The sequence below is a fragment of the Nipponia nippon genome, unplaced genomic scaffold (assembly GCF_047370975.1).
Source record: "Nipponia nippon isolate SJK-2023a ecotype South Korea unplaced genomic scaffold, ASM4737097v1 scaffold_10, whole genome shotgun sequence".
NCBI lineage: Eukaryota > Metazoa > Chordata > Aves > Pelecaniformes > Threskiornithidae > Nipponia > Nipponia nippon.
In genome coordinates this window covers 8,668,876-8,692,848 of record NW_028262291.1, presented here as the reverse complement: position 1 = coordinate 8,692,848, position 23,973 = coordinate 8,668,876, and the positions used below count along the sequence as shown (strand labels likewise).

General features: G+C 34.9%; 1 protein-coding gene across 2 annotated transcripts in view; it reads right to left on the bottom strand.

Moving 5' to 3' along the window:
* ELP4 (elongator acetyltransferase complex subunit 4) overlaps nt 1-23,973 on the bottom strand; it is a 152,204-nt gene that overhangs the window by 88,449 nt on the left and 39,782 nt on the right. For both annotated transcript variants that reach the window (XM_087746727.1, XM_087746729.1), the window contains exons 6-7: nt 18,094-18,178; nt 12,144-12,332 (exon numbers count right to left, since the gene is read on the bottom strand). In XM_087746727.1, coding sequence (XP_087602853.1) covers nt 12,144-12,332; nt 18,094-18,178 — 274 coding nt within the window. The remainder of the gene's footprint in view (nt 1-12,143; nt 12,333-18,093; nt 18,179-23,973) is intronic.

Below are 23,973 nucleotides of genomic sequence, written 5' to 3'. Positions count from 1 at the left end.
TCAATACGTTGTTGATTTCAGCTCTTCTTCCGAACAGGTTTGCTTTCTTAAATTGTAGTCTGCTTGCCCATGTTGATTTTGTTTTTAAAGTGTATCAAAATATTCTCCTGGCTTAATGCAGTGTATCTTGGGAAATATTTTGCACAGTGAATCGCCACACCAAATAGACATTTGCTTATGTGGCATTGTTGCCATAGATCTGTATCTGTCATGTATTTTCTAGTTTGCAGTGTTCAGCACATTAATGTCCAATCAAAGCTGACGTCAGCACACAGATAGTTGTGATGTATGGCATACTGACATAAACACACAAATCATGTTGCCCCATCTGGGCTCGAAAATTTAACAGAGCTCCAGATCTTCCTCCAGCCCCATACAAATCTACCTCCTGCTTCTGGCATAAACTTGGCAGCTCTGGAGGTGAGCCAGGACATGGTTAGGAGGGGAGCCAGGAATGGGGAGATTCAGGGAAAGAGTTTGTTGGCAGCTAGAAGAGGTATTGTTTTAAATTGCACTAAAAAATAAAAAAAAACCCAACCCAGTCCTGGAAAGTTTTCAGTCTTGCTAGATGTACTGCAGTTTTTCTAAATTAGTTAGTTCAGCCAAAATGTAATTATTCTAACAACATGGTAGCAACCCTGTTGTGCAGGCTGGGCTGGGCATCCATTCTATATCTTACTTTGTGCTCACTGTTTTAGACAGACATTTTCTTTTAAGTGCTAACGTGCAATATTTGGGCTCAACCAAAGTGTAGTTTCAAAACAGTGTCTCAAGCAAATCCATGTAGCTAGTTGCATATGTAAATGGGAACTATACATATGTGTTTAACCAGCTTTTGGGAAAGGCAACTATGGAAAAAGATTACTTTGTCCTACTAATTTATTTGCAGAATGTACATAGCTTTGAGTAATGACTTGTGCATGTTTAAAAATACGTATTTACAAATAAAGCAGTTCAAAATGTATCATCTTCTGTGTCTGAGTATTAAGCATGGTATTCTATCAACACAAATATATGTATAGCCTGTATGCTCAAACTTACGTACTGAAATTAATACTGGGTGTTTCTACTGGATTGAGTTCTTAATGTACCACAATTTTATCATTACTACTATTAATCAAATCAATCTTGGTTCATCTGGATTTCACATTAGGAAAAAAAAAATCTGTCTTTTCTACTCTGCTCTAATTTCTAGTTCTCCTCTGATTTCCTGTCAAAATTTTTCTAACACCCAGAGATATGTCCTCCCGTTTTTATTTTGTCACTTTCTAAAGATATTAAAAACCTCACAAAATTTACGCAATAAAAATATTTAAATTCTCAGTCCTCGTGCTGCATTAAGTAAAGAAAAGTCAAAGAATGGAAAATTTTCTTAGAACGGCTTCAACTTTTGTACATAGTACTTATAAACAATCTCAAAATTTAAAAGGAAAATAAGAGACTCATGTTAAAGATCTACAATGAGACCTAACTGGCACCTGTATAAATACATTAAGCTCTTGAATCACATGGGCTTCATATATTTGCGTTTCTATTCTGATCAATACATTAACGTAGTTTTAATACTGATTTATATATTGAATTGAAAATAAGGTATTTTAATGTCTTTTCAAAGAGACATTAGGTCTATATTTTGGTAGAGGGCTATATTTGACTTCTGTACCTTTACATTCTGGTAATCAAATCCCATCACTGATTTCATTTTAAAACATTTATTTAAGAGTTAGTACATTGAATCCTAAAATGGGTTTCATTACCTAAAAAAACTACTTACAAATGACTGCTAGCACTGGGACAAAACCAGTTTAAACAGTGAGTTGCATACATTCATCTGTATGACAGCACAGAATTTGAAGATTAATTCAGATACTCCCCCTACATCTAGGTAAAACTGTAATTGTAGACAACAATTTCTGTTGTTCCCAACAGGTGAGTCCAGTAACCCTGACACTTCATTTGAAAGAAGGTCTCAATAATAATAGCAAGCAAGCGACTTCATGCAAAGTAATACGAACCTTATGAACTTAAAGCAAATTTTGGTGCGTGAATTTTCAAAAAAAGCTCAAAAATTGGTTGTGCCTTTTTTGTTTCTGTTACATTCTGTCATAAAGCTGAAGTAAGCTTAGTGCTATAACGTAGGCAGCCACATTGCACTATAATGAAACACTGGCTGGATATTCAATAGATGAAATAATTCTTGATATTTTCTGAGAGATTATCACACAATGTGGTAACGACTTCACAATATACAAATATTTACCAGTTGTCATTACTACTTAATCTCCAAAGGATTTTAAAATATTAAGAAACATGGCATAAATATTTATCACCATTTGTTAATAATTACTGCTCAGAAAATCACAGAATTACCCATACATTTTACTTTGGTAAAAGAAGTTAGATATTAGGCTCTTGTACTAGTTTCATAGAGAGCTACAGTTTGCGCACTTTTTCGTTATTCACAGCTCCCGAAAATAAGAGATTAATAACTGTGCTGCCAAAAAGTGTTATATCAGTGATTAACAAAGACTGTAAAGTATAAAATTCTATACTTATTCTGACTCTGAGTTGATTAGCACTGTTCTCAGCGCTTGCACACACCAAATCTACTAACTGAACTTTGACTTCTGGCTCTAGAATGCATGTACACTCAGACCACTGAAACACAAGATGACCAACAGTACATTAATAAATTTTGGCATGTAGAAATCTGTATCAATATCACAAGAAAACTCATACAAGCATGATGTCTTTGCTGGAAGACAGATATCCTAGAAATAAACTTCAAGGATTTTCTACAAACTACAATGCCTTCAGTGATGAGAAATCCACATTTAGGGACTCTGATTAGGCATCTTCTTTTACCTTTGAAGAACCTTACTGACTATAATAGAACCTAAGTAGAAATATCCATTCATATGGCTGAAATCACAGAAGCATTGATTTTGGTTGATTTGTTTACATGTGCACTGTATTACAGTAGCTAATTTCAAGCAATGAATAGTATCTTTGAATAATTTTATACAAGTTACAGAAGCAGAGAAAGGACACGTAGTGAAGACATGAGCAGGTAATTAGATGCAACATACTCGTAAAAACGGGGAGGGAGTAACAAAGCACCTGTTGGCCAAGATGTTACACGATGTATTAATTCAAAATCTTGGTTGTTCTCTTACAGTTGCTTTTAATAATGTTTGTCTTGATAGTCTATATAAACTCAAGAGTCTTTCAACTGTGAAACTAGTTAGAACTAGTATTTTTGTTTCTTAAAAACTCAAAACATGTGAGCCACGGTTTCCTTATCTTACGCCTAAAACACTGTCACTGCTACGGGAACTCTGCAATGTTATTGTCAAATGTATCAGATGAAGGTGGACGACATAGTATCCAAATAAAAAATTATGGATAAATTTTCAGGAAAAATAATCAGCCAGGAAATAAAAACTAAATATCACACACTAAAAAAATATATCTTTGGATCTTCACTGAAGATGGATAGCCTGGACTTGTCTAGTACTTGAGCTATATAAGAATCTAATGCCAGCAAACCTTGGCACCCTACAAAATAAAAAGTATGTCTGTTTTGCCATTGGAGGGAAGACCTAAAGGCCGACAGTGAAATGAGTGATGACTCAATACAGATAAAACAAGCAAGTCAATAACAGTTGCTTCTGAGGCCTACAAAAATGAAAGTGAGAACAAAGACTATGTAGTTTAAATCAAACTTTCCATCTGTTGATCTCCAACCGCTTTACAAAAGACAGGCAAGTGCTGCATTCCTCATTTACAAGTCATGTAACAAGCACAAAGATGTCATGTGAGCTGTCCAAAGTCACAAGCCACTCAACAGTGAGCTGGGAACCAAACTCAACCTTTCGCTGAAGCCCTGTCTGCCCCCTTCTATTTGAGGCTTGGTTTAGGAGGCTGCATATCTATGGCTCTGGGGTACCAGGAAAATATTTGGTGGTATCGTGAAGATGACGTGGGAGTCAAAGCCCAGAAAGCTGGGTGCTGAAAATCCCATTATTATCTGGCTAAAAGAGGTGACAGATGTACAGGGTATTAAAGGGTGATACTTTTTGAGCTGAATCCGTGTTCAGTGCTTTTCTCTTCTGACTATTTCCTCAGCATTCAGTAGCTGAAAGCACAGGCTGCATGTGACTATGCATGGTTCTGGGGCGCAGGGCTCTTGCATGAGTCCTGCTGCAGTGGGTAGATGAAATATGCCTGATCGAGCCCTTCTTCAGTGAAGGGTGAGGAGCTGGGAAGAAATTAGTTCAAGATCTGGACTGAGATGAGCCCAGCATTTCCCCTGAACAGTATCTGGTCCTTATTAATGAGATTGTCTCATTGTTATAAAAGCATATATATGGAAAACTTTATGTTATTATTTGTCTTTAATTATAGCAGAAATGAAATGACCATTTGAACAGATTTGTTTACAAAATTAAACACACAAAATATTCAATGCTACAAGTTGGTCATAGTGTAGTATAAAATAGAGATGCAAATGTAGACTGAAAGAATGAGAGTCATATTACAAAAGAGCCATAATAAAACTGCTGAAATTAATGTATTTGAGACAAACTGGCTTAACTAAAATCCTATGACTCCATTGGGAATTATTCATTATAAGAAAAAGGTTTAGGAGTTCCTTTTGTTGCCATTTTGCCTGAAAAAAAGTCATTGCAGTTCGCTTACCAATTCAGAAAGGCTGACTATTTCTGCAACTTTAATTCTTTAAACAGTGAATCGCATTTTATTCACAGGTGACCAAAAATATCCTCCACTATTATTTCAATTAATAGTACACAAATATCAAAAGGAACTTCTAACTGATGTTGGTGATCAAGTGGCAAGATTCTGAAATATAAAATCATTTAAAAAACTAATCCCTTATTCAGTCTAAAATTACAGGCTGTCATCAGGAGCAGGCTGGCAAAGCTAGGTCCAGATGGGAAACTGGCTGGGCAATAAGAAGAGGTAGGGTGGAAATAATGGGTAGGCTGGAAACGATGGGAACCTAAGGAAAGACATGACTGCTCCCTCTGCTGGCAAGGTTCTCACCTGCTTTAATTTTTAACTAATGAGTAGGCATTTCTTTAATTATTTAGGATCTAGCCAATAAATAATGCAGAATGTTCCTTCCTCAGTCTGTTGCTCTGTGTTTGCACATTTTTGAACTTATGGTGCCCTATTTCACTAGAATAATTTGCCATAGAATTAAGGCTCAGATGGATATCTAATGGTAGAGTTATTGGCTTTATATTTTAATTGTTCCTAAAATGAAAGGCAAGATTAAGCTATTTAACCTTCAAAATATTCTATTTTACAATGTATACACATTTCGTATTTAATTTGCATATTATATAATATTACAATAAATTTCTCATCATACCATACTATAACAAAAATGCTTTTATGTAGCAGCAAGATACTATAAAATGAAACATTCTGCAATATAAACATACTAAATTACATGTCATACCAAAAAAGTGCCATTCTTCCATGAGTAAAATTCATGACCAGAGAATTCAGCGATAATGTATGTATTAAAACTTAATTAAAAGATGAAGATAAGTCATTCATTACTTGATTTGTGATATAAATTAATAGCTGCAGTAAGAACATTTAGAAAAAATCTGTTCTAGGATTTTGGCCTACAACCAGAAGCTCCCAGAACAGGAGGGATCAGCTTTTTTTGCCCACTGTTCTCATCTGAATCCTGGCTGAAAAGCTACTCCAGCTCCCAGCTTTCCAGAAGGCTCCATCCCAGGAATCCTCGCCTGCCATTTGGTTTGCTGATTTTAATCTCACAGGACTTTCTTACAGTGGCTCCACTATGCTGAACTGGCACTTGCTCCTAGAAGTGAGTTATTATTAAACTTGTAGGTCAATTGTGGCACTAACAACTCTTTGGAAGCTTTCAGCCACAGTGTACAATTTGCTGGTCTAATTAAATATTAATTCTAAGTGTTACATTCTGTGGCTAAGAGCTTTTATTTTCCATCATCAGTCTGGAAGAGAAAGAGGTTACAAGGCTAATTTAATCTTTTTTTTTTTTTTTTCCCTAGCATTAAAGCTTAACTACACAGGCACAAAAACATCATTAAAGATGCAGTATTCCTTTTTATTATGATTATATTGTAATTAATAGAGCAGGTCTAAACAAAAAGACGTAAAATTAGATTCTGAAATTTCAAGGTTTTTAAACAACACCAAAAGTTCACATAAAAATGTTTCTAAGCAAACACTGCACAGAAATTCAATATTCAGTTATCTGAAAATCATTTAAGACGGGAAATACATACGCAACAATTTAAATATAAAATAGTTTTACACAAAATTATTGTTCTTTGTTCTCAAATACCACAGACAACAGATAAAACCCATATTTAATGCTAGATTCACAGGGCATTTTTTTCAAGAACTTTTACTTGTACTTATGCGAAAAAAATAGTATTGCTTCAGAAAAACAATATTACCTTCCATTTTCTAACAGAATTACTTGCTTAAAGCAGATAACTACTTTGTCCTGCATTATTTAAAGTCTCTCTTCTAATCTTTACTTATCAGTGTCCAAATGGGCTCAATACATGAGCCTCTTCCCTTCTGCTTCCATAACAGTTGTGTCCATGTCTGGACACTGGGCATTATATTAACTACTTAGTCCAGTAGCCAAAAGATTCCATATGCTTGAACAGATGACTATCTCCATACTGTGATGGGATATTTAACTGTTTAGGTCTAATATTGCAGTTGCAAGATTTAGTTCTAAATCTTACCCAATTTTTTAAAGTTTTCATAGGTGTATTTTCAGATTATATACATAAAATGTAAAATAAAATTGCAATGTTGCACATACTCATTAACTTTTAAAGTTTAGCATATTCATTTTGGGAAAAGTGATTTTTTTGATTAAAAGACAATGTGTTGATGAGATGGTGATAAGGATGTGTATATAGTGTCCTTCTGAGAAGGCTCTTTTAGGCATACAATTTTAACATACAATGTGACTGTTCATCATAATAAAGCTAAGTCAGTTAAAAGACAATTAACATGTGGGTACAAAACCATGCTTCAGATATATATTGTATTTGTTTTTGAAATGGGTAGTTGTTACCAAATCAGAAGTGGTGGAGCTAGAATACAGCCTGTTGGCAACCATAAACTTCTTTTATGAAACAACAAAATATTTCCATTTTTTCTGCAATTTGATTAGCAAATATTATCAGCAATAATAGAATTGAAAACAAAATTACTTACTGTCCCACAATTTAAATTTTGAATTGTATAATACTGCTCTGAGCTTCCTACTCGATCATAATTTTTAAAGATGCTTTTATGAATGTCTAGAATATCCAAACCAGAATATTAATATCTGAAAACTATGTGGATAACCCAAGAATACCTGTCATAAACTCATGACTCTCAATATTTCTTTGTGTGGTTGTTAAACTGTATTTCTCACACACAACAAAATGCAACACGCAACATTAAAAAGCAAGTAAAAAAACCCCAGTACAGAAAAATATAAAGACCATTTCATCTTCATAGTTTCTATTTTGCAGAGAATTTCAAAAGCTTGCTTAACTGTCATATAGAAACTACATGACATTTGATCTCAATACAAATTTGTGTGCAGCGGTTACCTCATCAAATACATTTGAAGGTTATTCAGCATTTTACACTTGTGAATTCTCAGAAGTTAGAGTTCTAAGGCGGGCAATCACACTTAGCTCTTGTCATAAGAATAAAGATTTCAAACTGTGAGAAATTCACAAGCTATAGGTGTTCACATCTGATAATCCTATATTAGCAATGGGTTCTTAAGCACTCTATTGCTTGACTTCGAGTTTAGCTGCTAAATTACTCAGTGTGAACACAAAAGGCTACGGATGTGAAAAGGTTTGTTTCTGAATTTTTCTACACTGAAACATACAGTAACTTATGCACTTCAGTGAATTCAAAGCATCAAAACATTAATATTGCAGGAAATTAATTTTTTAGCATACTGGATGAAATAATGAAAATACCTTGCTAAACAGAACTTCAGACTCTGAGGACAGGTTCTGTAACAAGACTTATTCATACTGACTTTTCATTAGTCAATTAATTTCCCTTGGTACATGCTGACTAATATGGTTGTTAGTCCTACCCAGTAGTACAGCTTCAAGTTCAAAATAAAGGATGGCTTTAATAAATTTCTTATGCTTTGTCCCAGTGAAAATAATAATCTACTAAAAAAAAAAATATTACTTAAGTGATACAAAATTGGGAAGAACAGGAACAGAATTATGAACATTATTTAGTATTTTGGGGGAAAGATGGTTTTGGATTTACCAATGATTTCTAGCAATTAAAGAAAAAGAAGAAAATACAATAGGAAAATATTTTAAATTCAAATTTAGGGCTTTTGCAAGTATAAAACAGTGACATTAAAGTCCTTTAAGTCACACTCTGTAGCACAAAAAGTTTTTTGTTTTTTTTTTTTTAAATTAGGTACTAATACACACAGATTATCAACATACAGAAAAAGAGTCCTTACTTGTTTTTACAATATTCCTTAAATTTGGAAAGCATAGCAACAAACAAAATCCCTCTTCAGTCTGCCCTCCTTGATCAATCCTAGATTTTAAAAGTGGAAGTAATTTTCCCTTTTCAAATGCGCCACCTGATTTCATAGGCACAATGCATTTTCAAGAAGCAGTAGAAAGACTTGAAAAATAACCTTCCATCAACTATTTTAATCATACTCGTAAGTATCTCAATATTTATTACCTGACAGACAGTGTAAGATAAAAGTATGTTCAATCGGTAGAAAATATCAATCAAGTAAAACTTGTCACACATCATCTGAATAAAATTCATAATTGGGTAAGTTTTTAGTGTCATTTTCTTGAAAACCTTTTCCAGAACAATGTATTCCGATTTTTGTGGTTGAGAAAAGAGAATTTTCTTTTTTCTTCATCCACTGTTTGCACTAGAAGTTTCATCAATAAAACACAAAGAACCTGTGTTCTTTAGTGGACTACAGTTTCTTGAAATTATTCTGAAAAAACTGTGTACACAACCAGATTTTTTGTAAATTTGTGTCTTTTACCAATATATAGTCTTACAGATGACTGTAAAGACATTCAGTGTCCCATCAAACTGGGTGAATGAGCATCATCTTTGGATAAATGGAATTCAAAGTTATTAAATCCAAGACAATGAATAGCTGGAATAACGAAAGAGCCACATTGGTGGATGTGTACCACAGAAGGAAAAGCATCAAGAACAAAACCACTGTTTAATGTTCAGTAGTCATCAAAGAGACAAAGCAGACATTAGAATGTAGGAAAAGTGAACAAACAATAATAGCATTATTGTATTACATTACTGTAACGAAGTAAAATATGATTAAAAGAAAAGTGACTGTTTAAAAACAGATTAAGGAGTCAGCATGAGAAAAAACAAAAAACAATCAGAATACAGAAAAGATAAAATAGGGAGCCTCATCTTATTGTCCCATCAGCCAAGAGCAAAGATATAATTTATGAGAAGTAAAGGCAAAATTAAACTTTCAGAAAAAGAAAGAAACAAGGTAGATTTAATTTGTGGAACTCCCTGTCACAGTACAAGTAGTATTTGGCAAAATATATAGAAGAAACCAATCTCAAACTATATATATACATATTCCATATGCATATATGCATTATTCATATACTACATGTAAAAAAATAAAACTAGTCTGGGTTGGAAAGACATTGCCCCTGTTGAAAGTCAGTACTACCAATTGTAAGGTTTATTTCTTCTTCACTGGAGTAACCAGTACTGGGGGCTGACAGACAAGATGTGGTATGAGTCACTACCAAAAATCTATTTTTTCAAGACAAAGCAGGTAAAAAGGAAACTATTTTTCTGTATATGTTATGCAGACAAAAACCTTAATTAAAATGTTATTTTGAACGTACATTTACCTTCATGGAAATTATTCATGTGAAGAATTTACTTGTAGACCACCTAATTAATACAGTTGGGAGGCAAAAGATAACACAGAAAATACAGAAACAGTAGCCCAGGGAATAAATGTGGAATTTACTACATCTTCAGAAAAATAGTGTGCGTTTTCTATGCCTTCAGTGTACTGACTTTAAGATTCAACAGAAAGCATATGCTAGAACTTAACTCTGATCAAATTAAATCCATATACAGAAATGCACTTGGAAAAAAAAAAAATCCTTCTCTCTTATTCTCTTGGAAAGAAAAGATATTTTCTTTACTTTTTTAATCCAGCAAGAAATCTCAGCAACAGAATGGTGAGTAGCTGGGTTGTGAGAATGTGAGCAGCTGCTGTTATTATAACTAAAGGTCTGTCTACGGCTTGAGCCTGAGAGACCACATGTTCGGCTGTCCTCTCATCTTGCCATCCTCACCAATTAACTATTAACATGGAAGGCTGTACACATGCTCTCAGGGGCTCTTTAACAGGCTTCTTGGAGAGTGGAACAACTACACAGCAGGGCTCTGGGAACTGAGTAATGTGGGGTATAAGGAACCCTCAGCAGCTTTGCTCCTCCTAATGACAGTTTTCTCCATAGTTTAGTGCGTAAAGAAGGATACATGAAGTTTAACAATTTAAAAAAAAATTAATGCTCTCATTTGTTTAAGGCTGCTAAGCAAAGTTTCTGGAAATAATGTTGTTTTGTTTGTTTTTTTTTTAATTCAGAATATTCTAGCACTTAACTGTAAAACAATTCTGTTAAAATTAAAAAATCAGTTATTTAAAAAATGAGATAGAATTTCAATCCTAACTCCATAGGAATTGATATGTATGGAATTTATAAAAACAAAACCAAAATCAACTTCCCAGGTAAGTCTGCAACAAACCAAAACCTTTGTCCTTCAGTTTGTTTCTTAGAGACACTTCTGGACTTCTTCTCTAAAATACGATCATACCTTTTATTGACATAATACGTAAAAAACAGTACAATGAAACCAATTGTATGTCCCATTTATGGACAGGTAATTCCAATGTGTAAAAAAGAAGGATGCTAGTTTTACATTCACAAATTCTATTCATTGCATTAAATTTTACTGTCAATCTTTTTGAAGGCAAACTGCTATCTAATATTTAAAAACAGCTAAGTAAGGAGATGGAGATTTGTACTGCAAGAAGAATATTCACACACTTTTGATTGCAATGGTAAAACTAGAAAATCAAGTTTCTTTATTTTCGAAGCAGTAAGGGCATCAGGTATCTAGACAAATAACATTTGCAGGTATTCAAACACCTTTACAAAATGCAATATGTAAGTGAGAGTCATGTACTTACCTAAGATAGGATTTAATCTAATGATAAACTCATCTACTATCAAAACATTCTGCATAATATGAGGTTTTATCCAGTACTTTTTTACTATAATCAAATCAAATTAATATCTAAAATTATAGGTTCTCTGTTCATTGTGAATAATAATTTTGCTTTTGTAAGTTACATTACCGCTTGCAGAAAAAAAAGACTATCTACATTTTTCCTTTTGCTAAAAAAGTTTATTTCCAGAAGATACATTTAAGCCTCCATACACTCTCAGGAAAGGTGCTGTTAGTAGCCTCTGATTTTGCAGTTGGGAAAATTACTCTGATACCATAACTGGTTTGCTCCTGGTTCCAATACAAGGGGATATTAGAATTAATGAGTAAACCTGTATCTTTCAATTCCTGGCTTTAAAAACAAGGTGACGCATGAACGTGACACATGAAGACAGTGGACTGAAATGTCTTGTATTGAAACTCTAAACAGCGTTCTGAGGTTAGTGGAAAAGTACATACAGATGTAAAAAAAAAAAAAAAAAAAAAAAAAAAAAGACATTACTAGCAGGATTCTATTTGCTTTTTTACAGTTTCTGAAAAAAGACTAAGACCCACATAAGGCATAACTGTATCTATGATAGTTTTATGCTTAGGTCTTTGTAGATTTTGCAGCACAACTGTCCCACAAAAGTATAGAAACACTACAGTGAAGTTATGTTTTAACTTTGCCCTTTGAACAAAAAGAGCTTTCAAAATGTCCAAAATTGCATTTATTTTCTTACCATTAACTTTAAATTTTTGCCAACTGATGTGTCAGCTATGAAATATAGCAAAGACAGCATTCCTACCTGGATAAGGTGAGCAGGCACTGTGATGATGCAGGCTGACAAAGATTTTCTGAGGAGGCCACGGAGAACATACAGAAATTTTGTAAGGCTATGAATATCTTCAGGAGTGTCACTGCTACAAATGTCATCACCCCACAACATGGAACCCAGACTCTGAATTCCTATCCGCAAAATATTCTTTTGTTTTTTCTATTGAAAAAAAAAAAGCCACTTCTTATTTTTTTAAACATTAAGAGGAAAATGTCATGCAATGTATTTAAAAATACAATTTATAGAATTCATATCCATAATAATTACATAGTTTACATAATCATAGCTTAATCTCAGACTATCTTATAAAAATTACAAATGGAATGGCAGTTTTTTCACTGACTGGATATCATGCTATGTCAGATAAGCAAGTACAAGTGTAACGGACAGCATGGAAATACTGAAAACTACTAATCTGCATTTTTCACCAGCTAAATGTAAGTATATTCTGACAGAAAATCCAATAATACTATGATTTTTCATGCCCTTTCTCTCCTCTATCACTGCCTTAAAAAACATGACAAAGAATCTTTTCTCCCAGCTCTAAACTGGTCTGCTGGATGTGCCTGACAGTAACGAAATACATCTTTTCCCTCTATTTTCAACTTTCCGCTGTGTTACCTTAGTAACCTGACTATTCTGACTGTTTGCTTTAGTTTCACTTTTTCTGCTCCTTCTGAATGAAAAAGGTTGATGGCCTACCCCACCAATGCAAAGCCCTTTCACTGTTTCAGAAGCCTCTGTATCATCTACATTCCTGTCAAGTCCTTCCAACTAATGAAGGAAAGTTTACCCACAGCTATGGAGAAACAGAGTCTGATGGAGACATCAGCAGATTGTCTCTTAAGGACTACACCTTTCTGAAAGTCCTTGACATGAGTGTTTCTGGATCTGCTTTAGTTAGCTACTGGGTACTAGAATCTAACCTGTTTTGACATGTAGAATCCTAACCAGCCTTGTGTGTTACCTACTTAAAGACTGTTTGCTGCCCTGCAGGACGCTGGCAGAAGAGCATCAAACAGAGGCAGTGGCTAAGATAAGGCCCCTTTTCTGAAGGGGCAGATTATGAAGCCAGAGTTGTAACTTGTTTATGCAAAGTAAAATGTCATCTCTCCTGCTGACAAATCTCATTTCTGCTTATTTGATGTGACCTTTCCTGGTGATCTTTGAGAAGGATTTTAGGTATATTTGCTATCAACAGCTGAGAGAGAGACAATAAGCACCCTTGTTGAAAGACTTCCTGTACAAGGTGATCAAAGATACAATTCTAGAGCTCAGGGTTCATACTTAAAGGCCAGCTTTTTTTTTTTTACATATATATATATGTATATATAAAATACTAGTTTAGATAAATAAAAGCTTCCAGATACTTTTCATTACAGCAAAGTGCTGTGATAAACTGTAGATATTCTTTTCCACCAGCTTGAATTTGACACTTCAAGAACGGCATGGAGAACAGTCAACAGATCAAGAAGCATCAGTAATTAAGCTTTTGCTAGAGGCTAACAGATCGAGGAGGTTCAGAGCTCAGCAGCTCAGTAAAAGAATCACGGAAGACTCTCAACCTGTTCCTATATATAGGGAAATACAGGGATGTACCTTGTGCATGCTTTTAAGTTAAGAGAATAAATATCTGTATCACAAGGCAAGATTAGTATGTGGAATAGGAATCAGCAAATTGGGAGCCTAGGAGGCAAACTGGGAGAAAAGATAATTTCCAGTCTCCTTGATGAAAATAAGTGAGAACCAGTACTGAGAAAGGTCAGAGGCTGCAGAAATAGTATTGGGACTGCAGTCATAAAACCAGTTATGCTATCCATATGCAAACCAGTAACTATCAAGCACAAAGCATTGCACAGCTGCTCTGGAAATCCAGAGGAAAGGTTTTGAGGAGGCAAGAGGCTACTCTTACACGTATTTCCTTCTCCATATTGGGTAGACAGAGCCCGAGTTGTGAAACACAGTTAGTACCACATGGCTCTGCATTTATCCAGCGCTCATGGCTTACACAGTGAGCTGATCTGCCAATTCGCTTACAATCTTTATGAAAGCGATACATGTTTTAATTCCAGCAGATTCTTTAGTCTCGGGCGTTGCAGGCTTTTAGGCTTTACTTATGCAAAGTTAACTTTTTACACTACCGTATGAAGATCAGGATAATAGTACAGGATAATACAACACAATCTGACTTCTCTGTATGATATTTGTTAGGCTTGGATGTTCAGAGTTTTAAAAAGAATAGGAAAAAGAAGCTAGTCTAATATTCTTTCATGACTTCTAATCAGAGTAGATTCATGCATTTATTGATGTGTGTTCACACAATAGTACAAAATCAGGCATTTAAGAAAACTATTTTATCCAGATGTAATGGATAGTGACCATGCAGAGAAAGTGTTCTGGTATTTAAAAATTTCAGAGCAAACATACATAAAACTTACAGAAACTTTTTTCATGAGAAAAATATTTTTTTCTTACGAAGAACATCCATACGAACAACATACAAACAGAAAAAAACTGTAGCAGAATATCAGTTCTCTTATTGGATAAAGGATGTCAGATGCTTGTTTCACAATATTAAATCATAAGAGTTGTAAAAGATAAAGCTATTCAAACACCAGATAATATCAGATGTATTTATTTTGGCCAGTAACAGAATTTCTACCAGTATAATTCTGTCAGGCCCACAAGACCCTGACAAACAGCTCATTTCATAACTGAAATATAAGAAAAGCATAAGTCTAATATTCTATAACAACAAGCCTGCAGTAAAGAGTAGGATAACATTTTTTTTTAGATATATCACTAGATCTTTCATACTCTCATTAGTTTGGGAGTTTAGATTTTTTTTTTTTTTTTTTTTTACCTTTTTCATGTAATCTTTGTAACAATGTTTGCTTTGGCAGCAAGAATTTTGATTATAAAGAATTAAAAAATACAACTCCAAGCAAAGAAAAACCCAATCACCCCCAACTTTATTACCCTGAAAGTCACCCAACTTGAGCTCCAAAGTATACAAAGAAATGTTAAGGAAATACAGTTACCTATGCAAGTTCTGTTGTCAAACATGAAAAACCTAAAATATTCTGAAACAAACAAGTGCTATTCTGTATGACTTAAAACCATGCCCAATTTATAAAGGATTCACGCTTAATGATCAGCAGCAAAGAGTTACTAGGAGGTTTTAGAAAGGACGTAAAACTGATGCTCGTATTTCTAGGTTACAGGTCATTCAGACCCTGAATTTCCAAATAGATCTTGGCAAAGTTGTTCCAGTCAATGTGAACAAACAGGTAATTGCTTTGGTTAACTTCAACCAAACTTTTCTGTAGCCTAATACCTCATACAGGAATTATTGTCCTAAGGCCCACAAAGTCATGCAGGACAGTCAAGAAATATTAATCTATGATGGCCAACAGCAGATGGTCCTATAAAACTAATTAACGAACTGTTCTAGGTCCTAGAGATGCCTGACCATTTTCTCAGAGGTCTACTAAACCTCTAACAGTAGTTTTCACTGGTTTTCCTAATTGTGTCAAACCTCTGTCAGCTGGGGTGAGTCACATTCTGCTCACTTTTCTCCAGACCCCTCTTCAAATACTGGCAAAAAGGAGTAGTAAGTCTAAGCAACATTGACATATTGATGTGAAAGCAGCCAAAAATATCTGAAAGTTTTACCAGTCAAGTTAAACTTTTCCTTTGAATCTAACAAGCAACACATTTCTAGACTTCCACAGTCTAGAGATTTTGGCAAGATTATACTTCACAGTACAAAAAATGAAGCATTAATGGCATCAGCTTCTGTCATTCACAGACAGTGATTAATGGATCTACTTAAGAGTCAGTAAGTAAATCTCTTGAAAGTTCAGTACCTCCCTGCTACATTTTGGCCCTTGTCAGTTTTCTCCGAACCTCATGAAAGCCACTGCCAATATGACCCACCCAAAGGGGAGAGGATTATTTGGGGAGGACAGCATACATGCACAAACTTCTTAGAAGCTTGTATTATTATTATAGACAGAAAAGGACACAGGTCCAGAAGAATACAGGCTGCTCCTTACTCTACAATCTTCACATCTGGCTACTTAAAAAGTACTTCTGAAGGCTCAGAAAATAGAAGGGAATACAGAATAGCAGAGAGATGAATTCCTCATAGATTTGGAAGATAAAAAGATCTAAGGTGTGTCCTGGGCCATAGCTACATTCAACTCTGGACATATTTTTAAGAAGTGTGTATAATATGCTGCTTCTAAATGTACAAAATTTGAATGTACAAAGAAAGATGATGCATGGGGAAAAGAGGAATATTAAAAAAACGTAACAGAAAATGCTCCAGGAAATCATATGCATTATCTCCCTTGAAACAGAAACAACTACGCAAGCGCTAATGGCTTTCTAGATGGATAAACTGGCCCGAAGAAGGACTCTTTTTCTAACTTGTAAAGCTTCACCTCAGAAACTTATATATGTCATTTAGTAAACATATACTTCTAAATTCATCTGAGTTAAAGTTATGGGTTTGCTTTATTGACACTAGTAAGACATTTTAAAATAATGAACAAAAAGTACAGAAGATAACTATCCATGATGCTTAATTTTTCCCTGCTTGGCTCTGACCAACCTTCATTTTCTTTTACATATAAAAAAAAAAATCAGGAATAGACAAAGAAAAACAAGAAACACCAGCCTAATCTCTTCAGTAGCAGGTTGTTTGCTGGCTGAAGGTTGGCAGGGCATTTGTTTCACTCAGTGCTGCTCTTTGCAGCCGGCAAGCTCTTGGGCTTCCACAGGACCTGTCGCGGTGCAGGAGGAGCATCTCTGCGCAGGGTGCTGTAGGGTAGGGTAGGGTGACATGCCTGTTGCCACAGCTACCACAGCGAGTGGGGAGAGGTGCCTGTCAGGGACCAAATTACTTCTCCAGACTGGCACTGCCACCAAAGGGGAGGCAAGCTCTCCCATAAATCTCAGCAGAGACTAAACACTGAGCACAAATAACCTAAATTTACACAGAAGCGTTCTGTGCAGGTAATGTTTCTAAAACATACTGGTAGACACTAAAACATCCATTCCAACATTATCTTCCCTGCAAAAATGATTTCTAAGATATTCAACTGGTAATAGTACACAGTCTTGTATTATATTCTTCGAGGGTCTCCAGCACCTATACTAATTAATTTTTACTGTAGTAACATTTCTATTGTACAACAATAAAGATAATTTATTTCCATCAACTCCAAAGGACTCACATATTACTGAATATGACAAAGAATAATAGATAGGGCACTGCTCAAATTAGAAAAGGGCTTTCAGCCTATGTTGTTACGCTTAAAATGTTTTTGATTACCCATAGTATGATTTATGAAGAGTACAGAGATCTTTAGAAGTCTGGGAAGCTGTTTTGATTTCTAAGTTGAAATAGCATTCTTATTTCTTTACTTGTGTTTCAATGCTCGCTACATAAAGATGCACACCATTTAATTCATTAAAAAATTCACTCCACTCCAGTTAAAACAACATTGAAAAAATCCGAAAGTTTAAGATTAAACGTTCAATCTCAAGAATCTTGAACACATTATTGCTAAAGCAATATTTTGAAAAAAATACTGTAGGGGAAAAAAGTGTTTTGCTTAATTACATTATATTTGGCAATCCATTTATTAGCTAATTGCACAGAATATGCATTTTACTAATGTTAGCTTACAGTTCTTTCTTGCATGGTCTGCATATCTGTAACAGGTAAAAACTCCAAATGCACGTTAAAATATGAACGACGCTCTCTATTTACTTTGCTTGTTTACTTTAGCAATGCTTAGAAACAGCTTGTTCCTTGTTACTTTGTCCAAGACCTTCTTGTGCCATCCTTGAATATTCAGAAAACAACATTAGTTACAGGATTATAGAAGAGTAGGAGGGTCTTCAGTACCTGGGGATCAGAGCCGTCAAACCCTTCCTGGTAAATGATCCTCTGAATGGACTGAAGCAGCCTTGCGTAAGCACTGTTCATATTACTGTTGGCAAGAAGAAATAGTTTAGTAACACATTTTAATACTCTCCTATATGTCTTTAACAGCTGTATTAAAAATAAATATACGCATATGCATCTTTCAGTCTGAAAGTGTCATGTAGAAAGAAGTGTCATAGAAGAAAAAACCCAAACCTATTTGAATAAAGTTGACATTATAAGCAGTTGTGATTGCCTCATGTTAACTAGTTCAGTGCTCAGACATTTAGTCAAAGCTGAAATCTCTAGGGATTAAGATAACTTAATTATGTCAAGCTCGCTCACATCTAGAAGATTAATGATTTAATGTATCAAAGTTTTTCATTCCATTACACCACAGCACTAATCTTCTATAACTGACAAAGATCTAACCAATTGTTATTCCAAGTATACCTAATCAATGCCCTGATGAACGGAGTTGATTTTTATTACTGAAAACTTTCACACATACAACTTCTACAACAATCAAAACTAACAAAAAATGAAAGAGACAACATTTGCACAATTAAAAAGTTCATGTAGTTAATTCACTTTATTGTTTTTAGTATTTTTTTTGGATACTGCACCAGAGCATAATATACATTCTGCTATGCTACGGTTCCATTTTGTATCCATACACTACAGGTGTTATTACTGCTTTATTTGCATGACAGCAGAACTGTGAGGTAGAATTTATTTTATGTATTCCTTAGAAAATATAACATAAAATAAATTTTAAAAAAAGCAGCAAACTAATGGCTAAAAATGGATTTAAGCAGACTTAAAACCAAATGACAGTTCAGCAAATTGTCTTGTTGAAGTCTTAGAAGGTCCAGTTCCTGCACGTCCAAAGCACTTCTTCATATATCCACCCCAGCCATGCTCTCCAGTCCACAGGCTAACACATACAAAGGACAGAAAGTCCTAATCTTTACTTTAAAAAAGCAAGCCACTTGTCCCCTTTTAAAAGAGACACATTGTTTTCTTAAATCCCACAGAGCATACTGGCTTGTGTGTCTGGACTTGCAGGTTCCTCACTGCAGCTGAGAGTTTAAGCCCTTTCATCTTCTCTAGCTTCAGCATTTCCTTCCAGTCTCACTAATTACCATCAAGGGTTGTGGATTCAAACCTTTTTGTGTACTTCTTGGGAAATAAGACAGGTTATTTTGAAAATTTTTCCTCTAAAAAGATTCTTACTTGCTCCAGTCATTTCATATGTCTAATCTGATAACAGCCCAGGTTGTAAGGGACATCAAAAGATCACTTGGTCCAAACATTAATGAAACTATTCCCGTTACTTTAGTAAGAGCCAAAAGTGTTATCCAAATGTATTTTACTAATGAATACCTAAATAAACCCAAATAAACTTGCTTTCATACTTCTGCACAGGAGAGAAGACAACTTTTCTGAGAAGCACTTGAGTTGCAAACATCTGTGTTTTACACCATTGCTTTAACTCAGAATTCTACATTTCCTTCAAGAAAAGAGTATTAACCCAAAAGCACCCCCTCAATGATATATTTAAGTTATAAACATCTACAATCAAAGAAGTCACATAGTCATAATAATTTCATGTTTTGAAATACACAATGTCAGAAAACATTAAGAGATGACCCTTCTCAGGTATAAATAAAAGGCAGAGTTTCCAAATGAAACTCTGTTTGTTTTCAGATTTAGCACCCTGGAAGGCTACTGGTTAACCTGATGTACCTTAATAATTTAATACTCTCTATGAAATTCACAGCTGAAAATAACTGGCAATATATAATCTCAATTTGACATTTAACGTGTAAAGTCTGACTTGCTATACAAAAAAGAGCATCTCAGAAAAGAAAGAGTAAATTTTCACTTATCAAGTCAATTACTTTCCTAGTGTTTAGTTACAAAAGGAACGGCTGTTAAATGTTCTACCTATAACGTGTCAGTTTAGAGAGTAGGTGGAGGGGAAGAGGGCTTTAGCCTCCACCCTAGCCAAAACATCTTCACATTATCGCAACACACACACAATCCTTGCTGCTTATGCAGTGCTGCGATTTCTTCCCAGTTTTGCCAGAGCTGGAGAGAATCTGCAGCACTTCCCAATAACCAGAAGCATTCACATATCCTTTTGGATATTCCTTTATCCTTTTGGAAAAGACAGAAACTGCTGCTCACCAACATTAGGAAGGAGTTTGCAGCTGTCTTGTAGCCATAGCCAGGAACACAGTATATGTGATACGAAAAGACGATTGTGGTCTTTGTCACCACAAACTAGCATTTTCAAGTTTGTGCATCTATTGCTTATTTTGTGGATGAGTATTATCATGCTATCTATAGGGATGCCAGAGAATATACTGCAATTACAATACTTGCCAATTCTTGATTTGTTACTAACTTGCTTTTAAAAAGTTAGTGGATAAAAAAATAAAATACCTAAAGCCTTAGCAGAATTAGAGGGTCCCAAAATAAAAAAAAAAAACAACAAACAAATAAAAGATATCTTCAATTAATCCATCAGAAAAAGATCTGCAGCAAAGACAGAATTAAAGAAAATAATGTAATGCATATAGATTTTTTTAAAATGTAAAAATAGCCGCTCTTCTACTTCTTGCTAAAATATTAATGGTTTACTTGAATTTGAACCATGCTGTGTAAATAAGGACATGAAAAATATTGTGGAAACACTATTTATAAAAACAAGCTGCATTTTCCTTCTGGCAATGTTTGGCATAATATTTAAGGAAGGAAATGAGATATTTCTTATTTTCTAATTTCTAGTCTTTTTTTGGCTTTGTTACTAAACACCATTTAATTCTGATAATGAGTTTAAACAATTCCTTCTTTACTCTTTTTTTTTGTTTAGCAATTTAGTAATGGATAAAGCAGGAGCTGGCAAGAAGGTATCCCGGTTACAACGGAGCCTCTGGCTTCTCTGTTGATAGTTTCTAAGCAGTTAACAAAGGTTAGGTTATCAAGGGTATGACAAATAGCCTTATTATGTATAAGGAGACCCCATTAGGCAAGACAGTTAAACCTGTTTTATCTAAATTTATCGGTAAATCTAGACTCTAGACAAATTTATTCCTTTTCAAAAGCACATACATTCTTAAGGTAAAACTTATGAGTATTATTGAAAAACTACAGCTTAATTATTTTGGTTCCCTTGATTATCAAACTTTCTTTTTTTGTAATCGCAGCTAACGAGGACAGAAGTAGAGGGATAGAAAGTAAGCCTTTTCTGTTATGCCCAGGGTTATCACAGAGGATATTTCTGCCTTCCTGTTAAGTACCAGCTTTAGCAATGCAATGAAAAGGACATCAGAATATCCTAGCAACAACAACTGGAAAACAGTTGCTGTCACCTGCACAACCCTGTTAGCCTGGTCCTAGCATTAGGGCCAGGACATAACTGTCCTTCCGTAACATAAAAAATAACGAGATAAGAAAGAGAAGGTTTATGCCTTCTTTTGGCACCAAACACCCAGTCCCATTTGACTTCCCAGTCTGTTTTCAATTAATGTTTATTATGAGGCAATGAACTTCCACCCATCTTGAGTGATTATCCAAAAGGGGACCCTGCAATCTAATTTAGCCATCAGGTACCAGAGCTACAGAAAGAAGAGCAAACACAGTGGTCGTCATCTCCCTCCATCAAAAAGCAGATACAGACACATGCGTGCAAAAACACAGGGAAGAAAAGAAAGATTGATTCAAGCTTTAAGGTGAACAAATGATGTATATAACCTCCAAATCTGATCTTTAATTGCAAAGCAAAAGGCCAGTCAATAACTTAGTTCAGTCTAATCAGTCAAAGAATCTCCTTTTTTTGCAAGTCCATAAAGAAGCCAAGTGCTTCTGTGGATAGGAAGAGAGGGACATATGTATAGATATACATGATTTCTAGAAAGGACCAAGAGTTTCTGGCCCACATAAAGCCTTTACATCTCTGATCCTGCAAGGGAAGCACTGTAATTATCTTGCAATAGACATTACCTACAATTACAAAGACAGTTCACTCACTGAAGAACAGTTTAAATAAAATAGGTTTCTTAATGCAAAGCTAGAGAATTCGAAGGACCAAGATGATTTGGTCCTTTTTACAAATACATGGTTCTCATGCTGCAAAACATTACGACAAAGGACTTTGCTTATTAGAAGATGCAGCACTGTTTTTTCAAGGATTGTAAAATATACGTTCACTATACTCACTGTTTCTGTCAGGAGAGTATAAGCTGTACAGGAAAATGTGGTACATTACTTTTTTTTGCATATTTTCTGCTTTAACTGCATAATCCCTTCTTTGTCGTTACATCCCTGAGTGGTGAAAGGAAAGGAGAGCAAAGGGTAGGTTGTCTTGTTCCCCACCCCTTCCCAGAGAAAAGAAGGGTGGGGGAAGAGAACTGTTCCAAATTCCAAGGAGGAAAAATGAAACCTAAGGCCTCCAAAGCTAGTCACCCTCTAACAGAAAAAGAAAGGGAGAAGCAAGGCTGGTCAACAATGTGAATTCTAGGTGCATCTAACAAGTTACAGATTAAGTACATTCTTGGAGGAACATTAATTACATACAAAGTAGCAGGTCTCTATCAGGAAAACAGAAAAAAAAAATCACCCAAAAAGGACAACACTTAGGGAACACCTCGCTCACATCAGTGCATATGATAATTTAATCAAAAAAATGCAATAAAAAAAATATACTACGCTTCTAAAATCTTCCTTTACAATTACTAGCTTGTCATTGAGGAACATAGAGCTTATGACCTCGCTGTAGAATGTGTATGTTGGGCTAGCATTATGTGACCAGGTGGTTTTTTTTGCTATGCATCTAAGACCATAGTCTGAGAACCTTATGTTTAAGAAATTATATCCTCTAAGTGGAGACATGCTGACTAGCCGTGTCCATGCTCCTAGTTCACTGTAACACAGATTAAAAGAGGTTAGCTCAAGCTCTCAGTGGGACCTTCAGGCAATCAAAGACGATGTCTAATACAAATTGTTGACTTCTATTGGAAGGGTTAACTGTGACTATCATATTACTTTCTTTCAAATCATTGTCTAGTTAATCAAGAGAACCGAAGTTTTTACTATTCTATGATATATTGAAGTTAGCTTTAGAAGCCAGAAGCATTGTATTGATTTTCCAAACAGTAATGCCAACAAAATAATATCCTTTCCCTCCCCCTTTTTTAAACTTTCTTTAATAGAATCACCCTGACGGGATTGTGAGCTTGTTTTCGTTTGTTGAGAAAGGAATGCTTCCTTCAGAATTTCATCACAATATTTGTAAATAATACAGTACAAGCTTGTTGGGTTTCTATAAAAGCATAAACATTTTGAGAGCAGTGAAATAATTGGAAACGTTCATACTTAGTATAGGACTTAATACACTCTGACTAATGTGTATTAAAGTATCACAGAAGATAGGGATGAAAAGGACCTCAAGAGGTCAGGTAGTCTATCTTCTTGCCCCAAGGCAAGATGAACTACATCTAAACCATCTCTGACAGATATTTACCTAACTTGTCCTTAGAAATTTTCAATGATGGAGATTCTACAATACTCTCAACCTGTGTCTGCAAGGCTTCTTCTTGTGCTAATAATTAGAAAAATATCTCCCTATTTCCAGCCTGTATTTCTACTGCTACAGTTTACTGTAGCCCATTACTGCTTGTCCTACCTTCAGCAGACAACAGAGCTGCTACCCTCTGTATGTCAGTTTTTAACATGCTTCAAGACTCTGCTTAGATTTGTCTAAGAACTTCCATTCTTCCATCACAGGCTATATATCCCAGTTCTAGATGTATACCCATCTTCACAACCTTCTCTAACTGATCCAGAGTTTTCCTG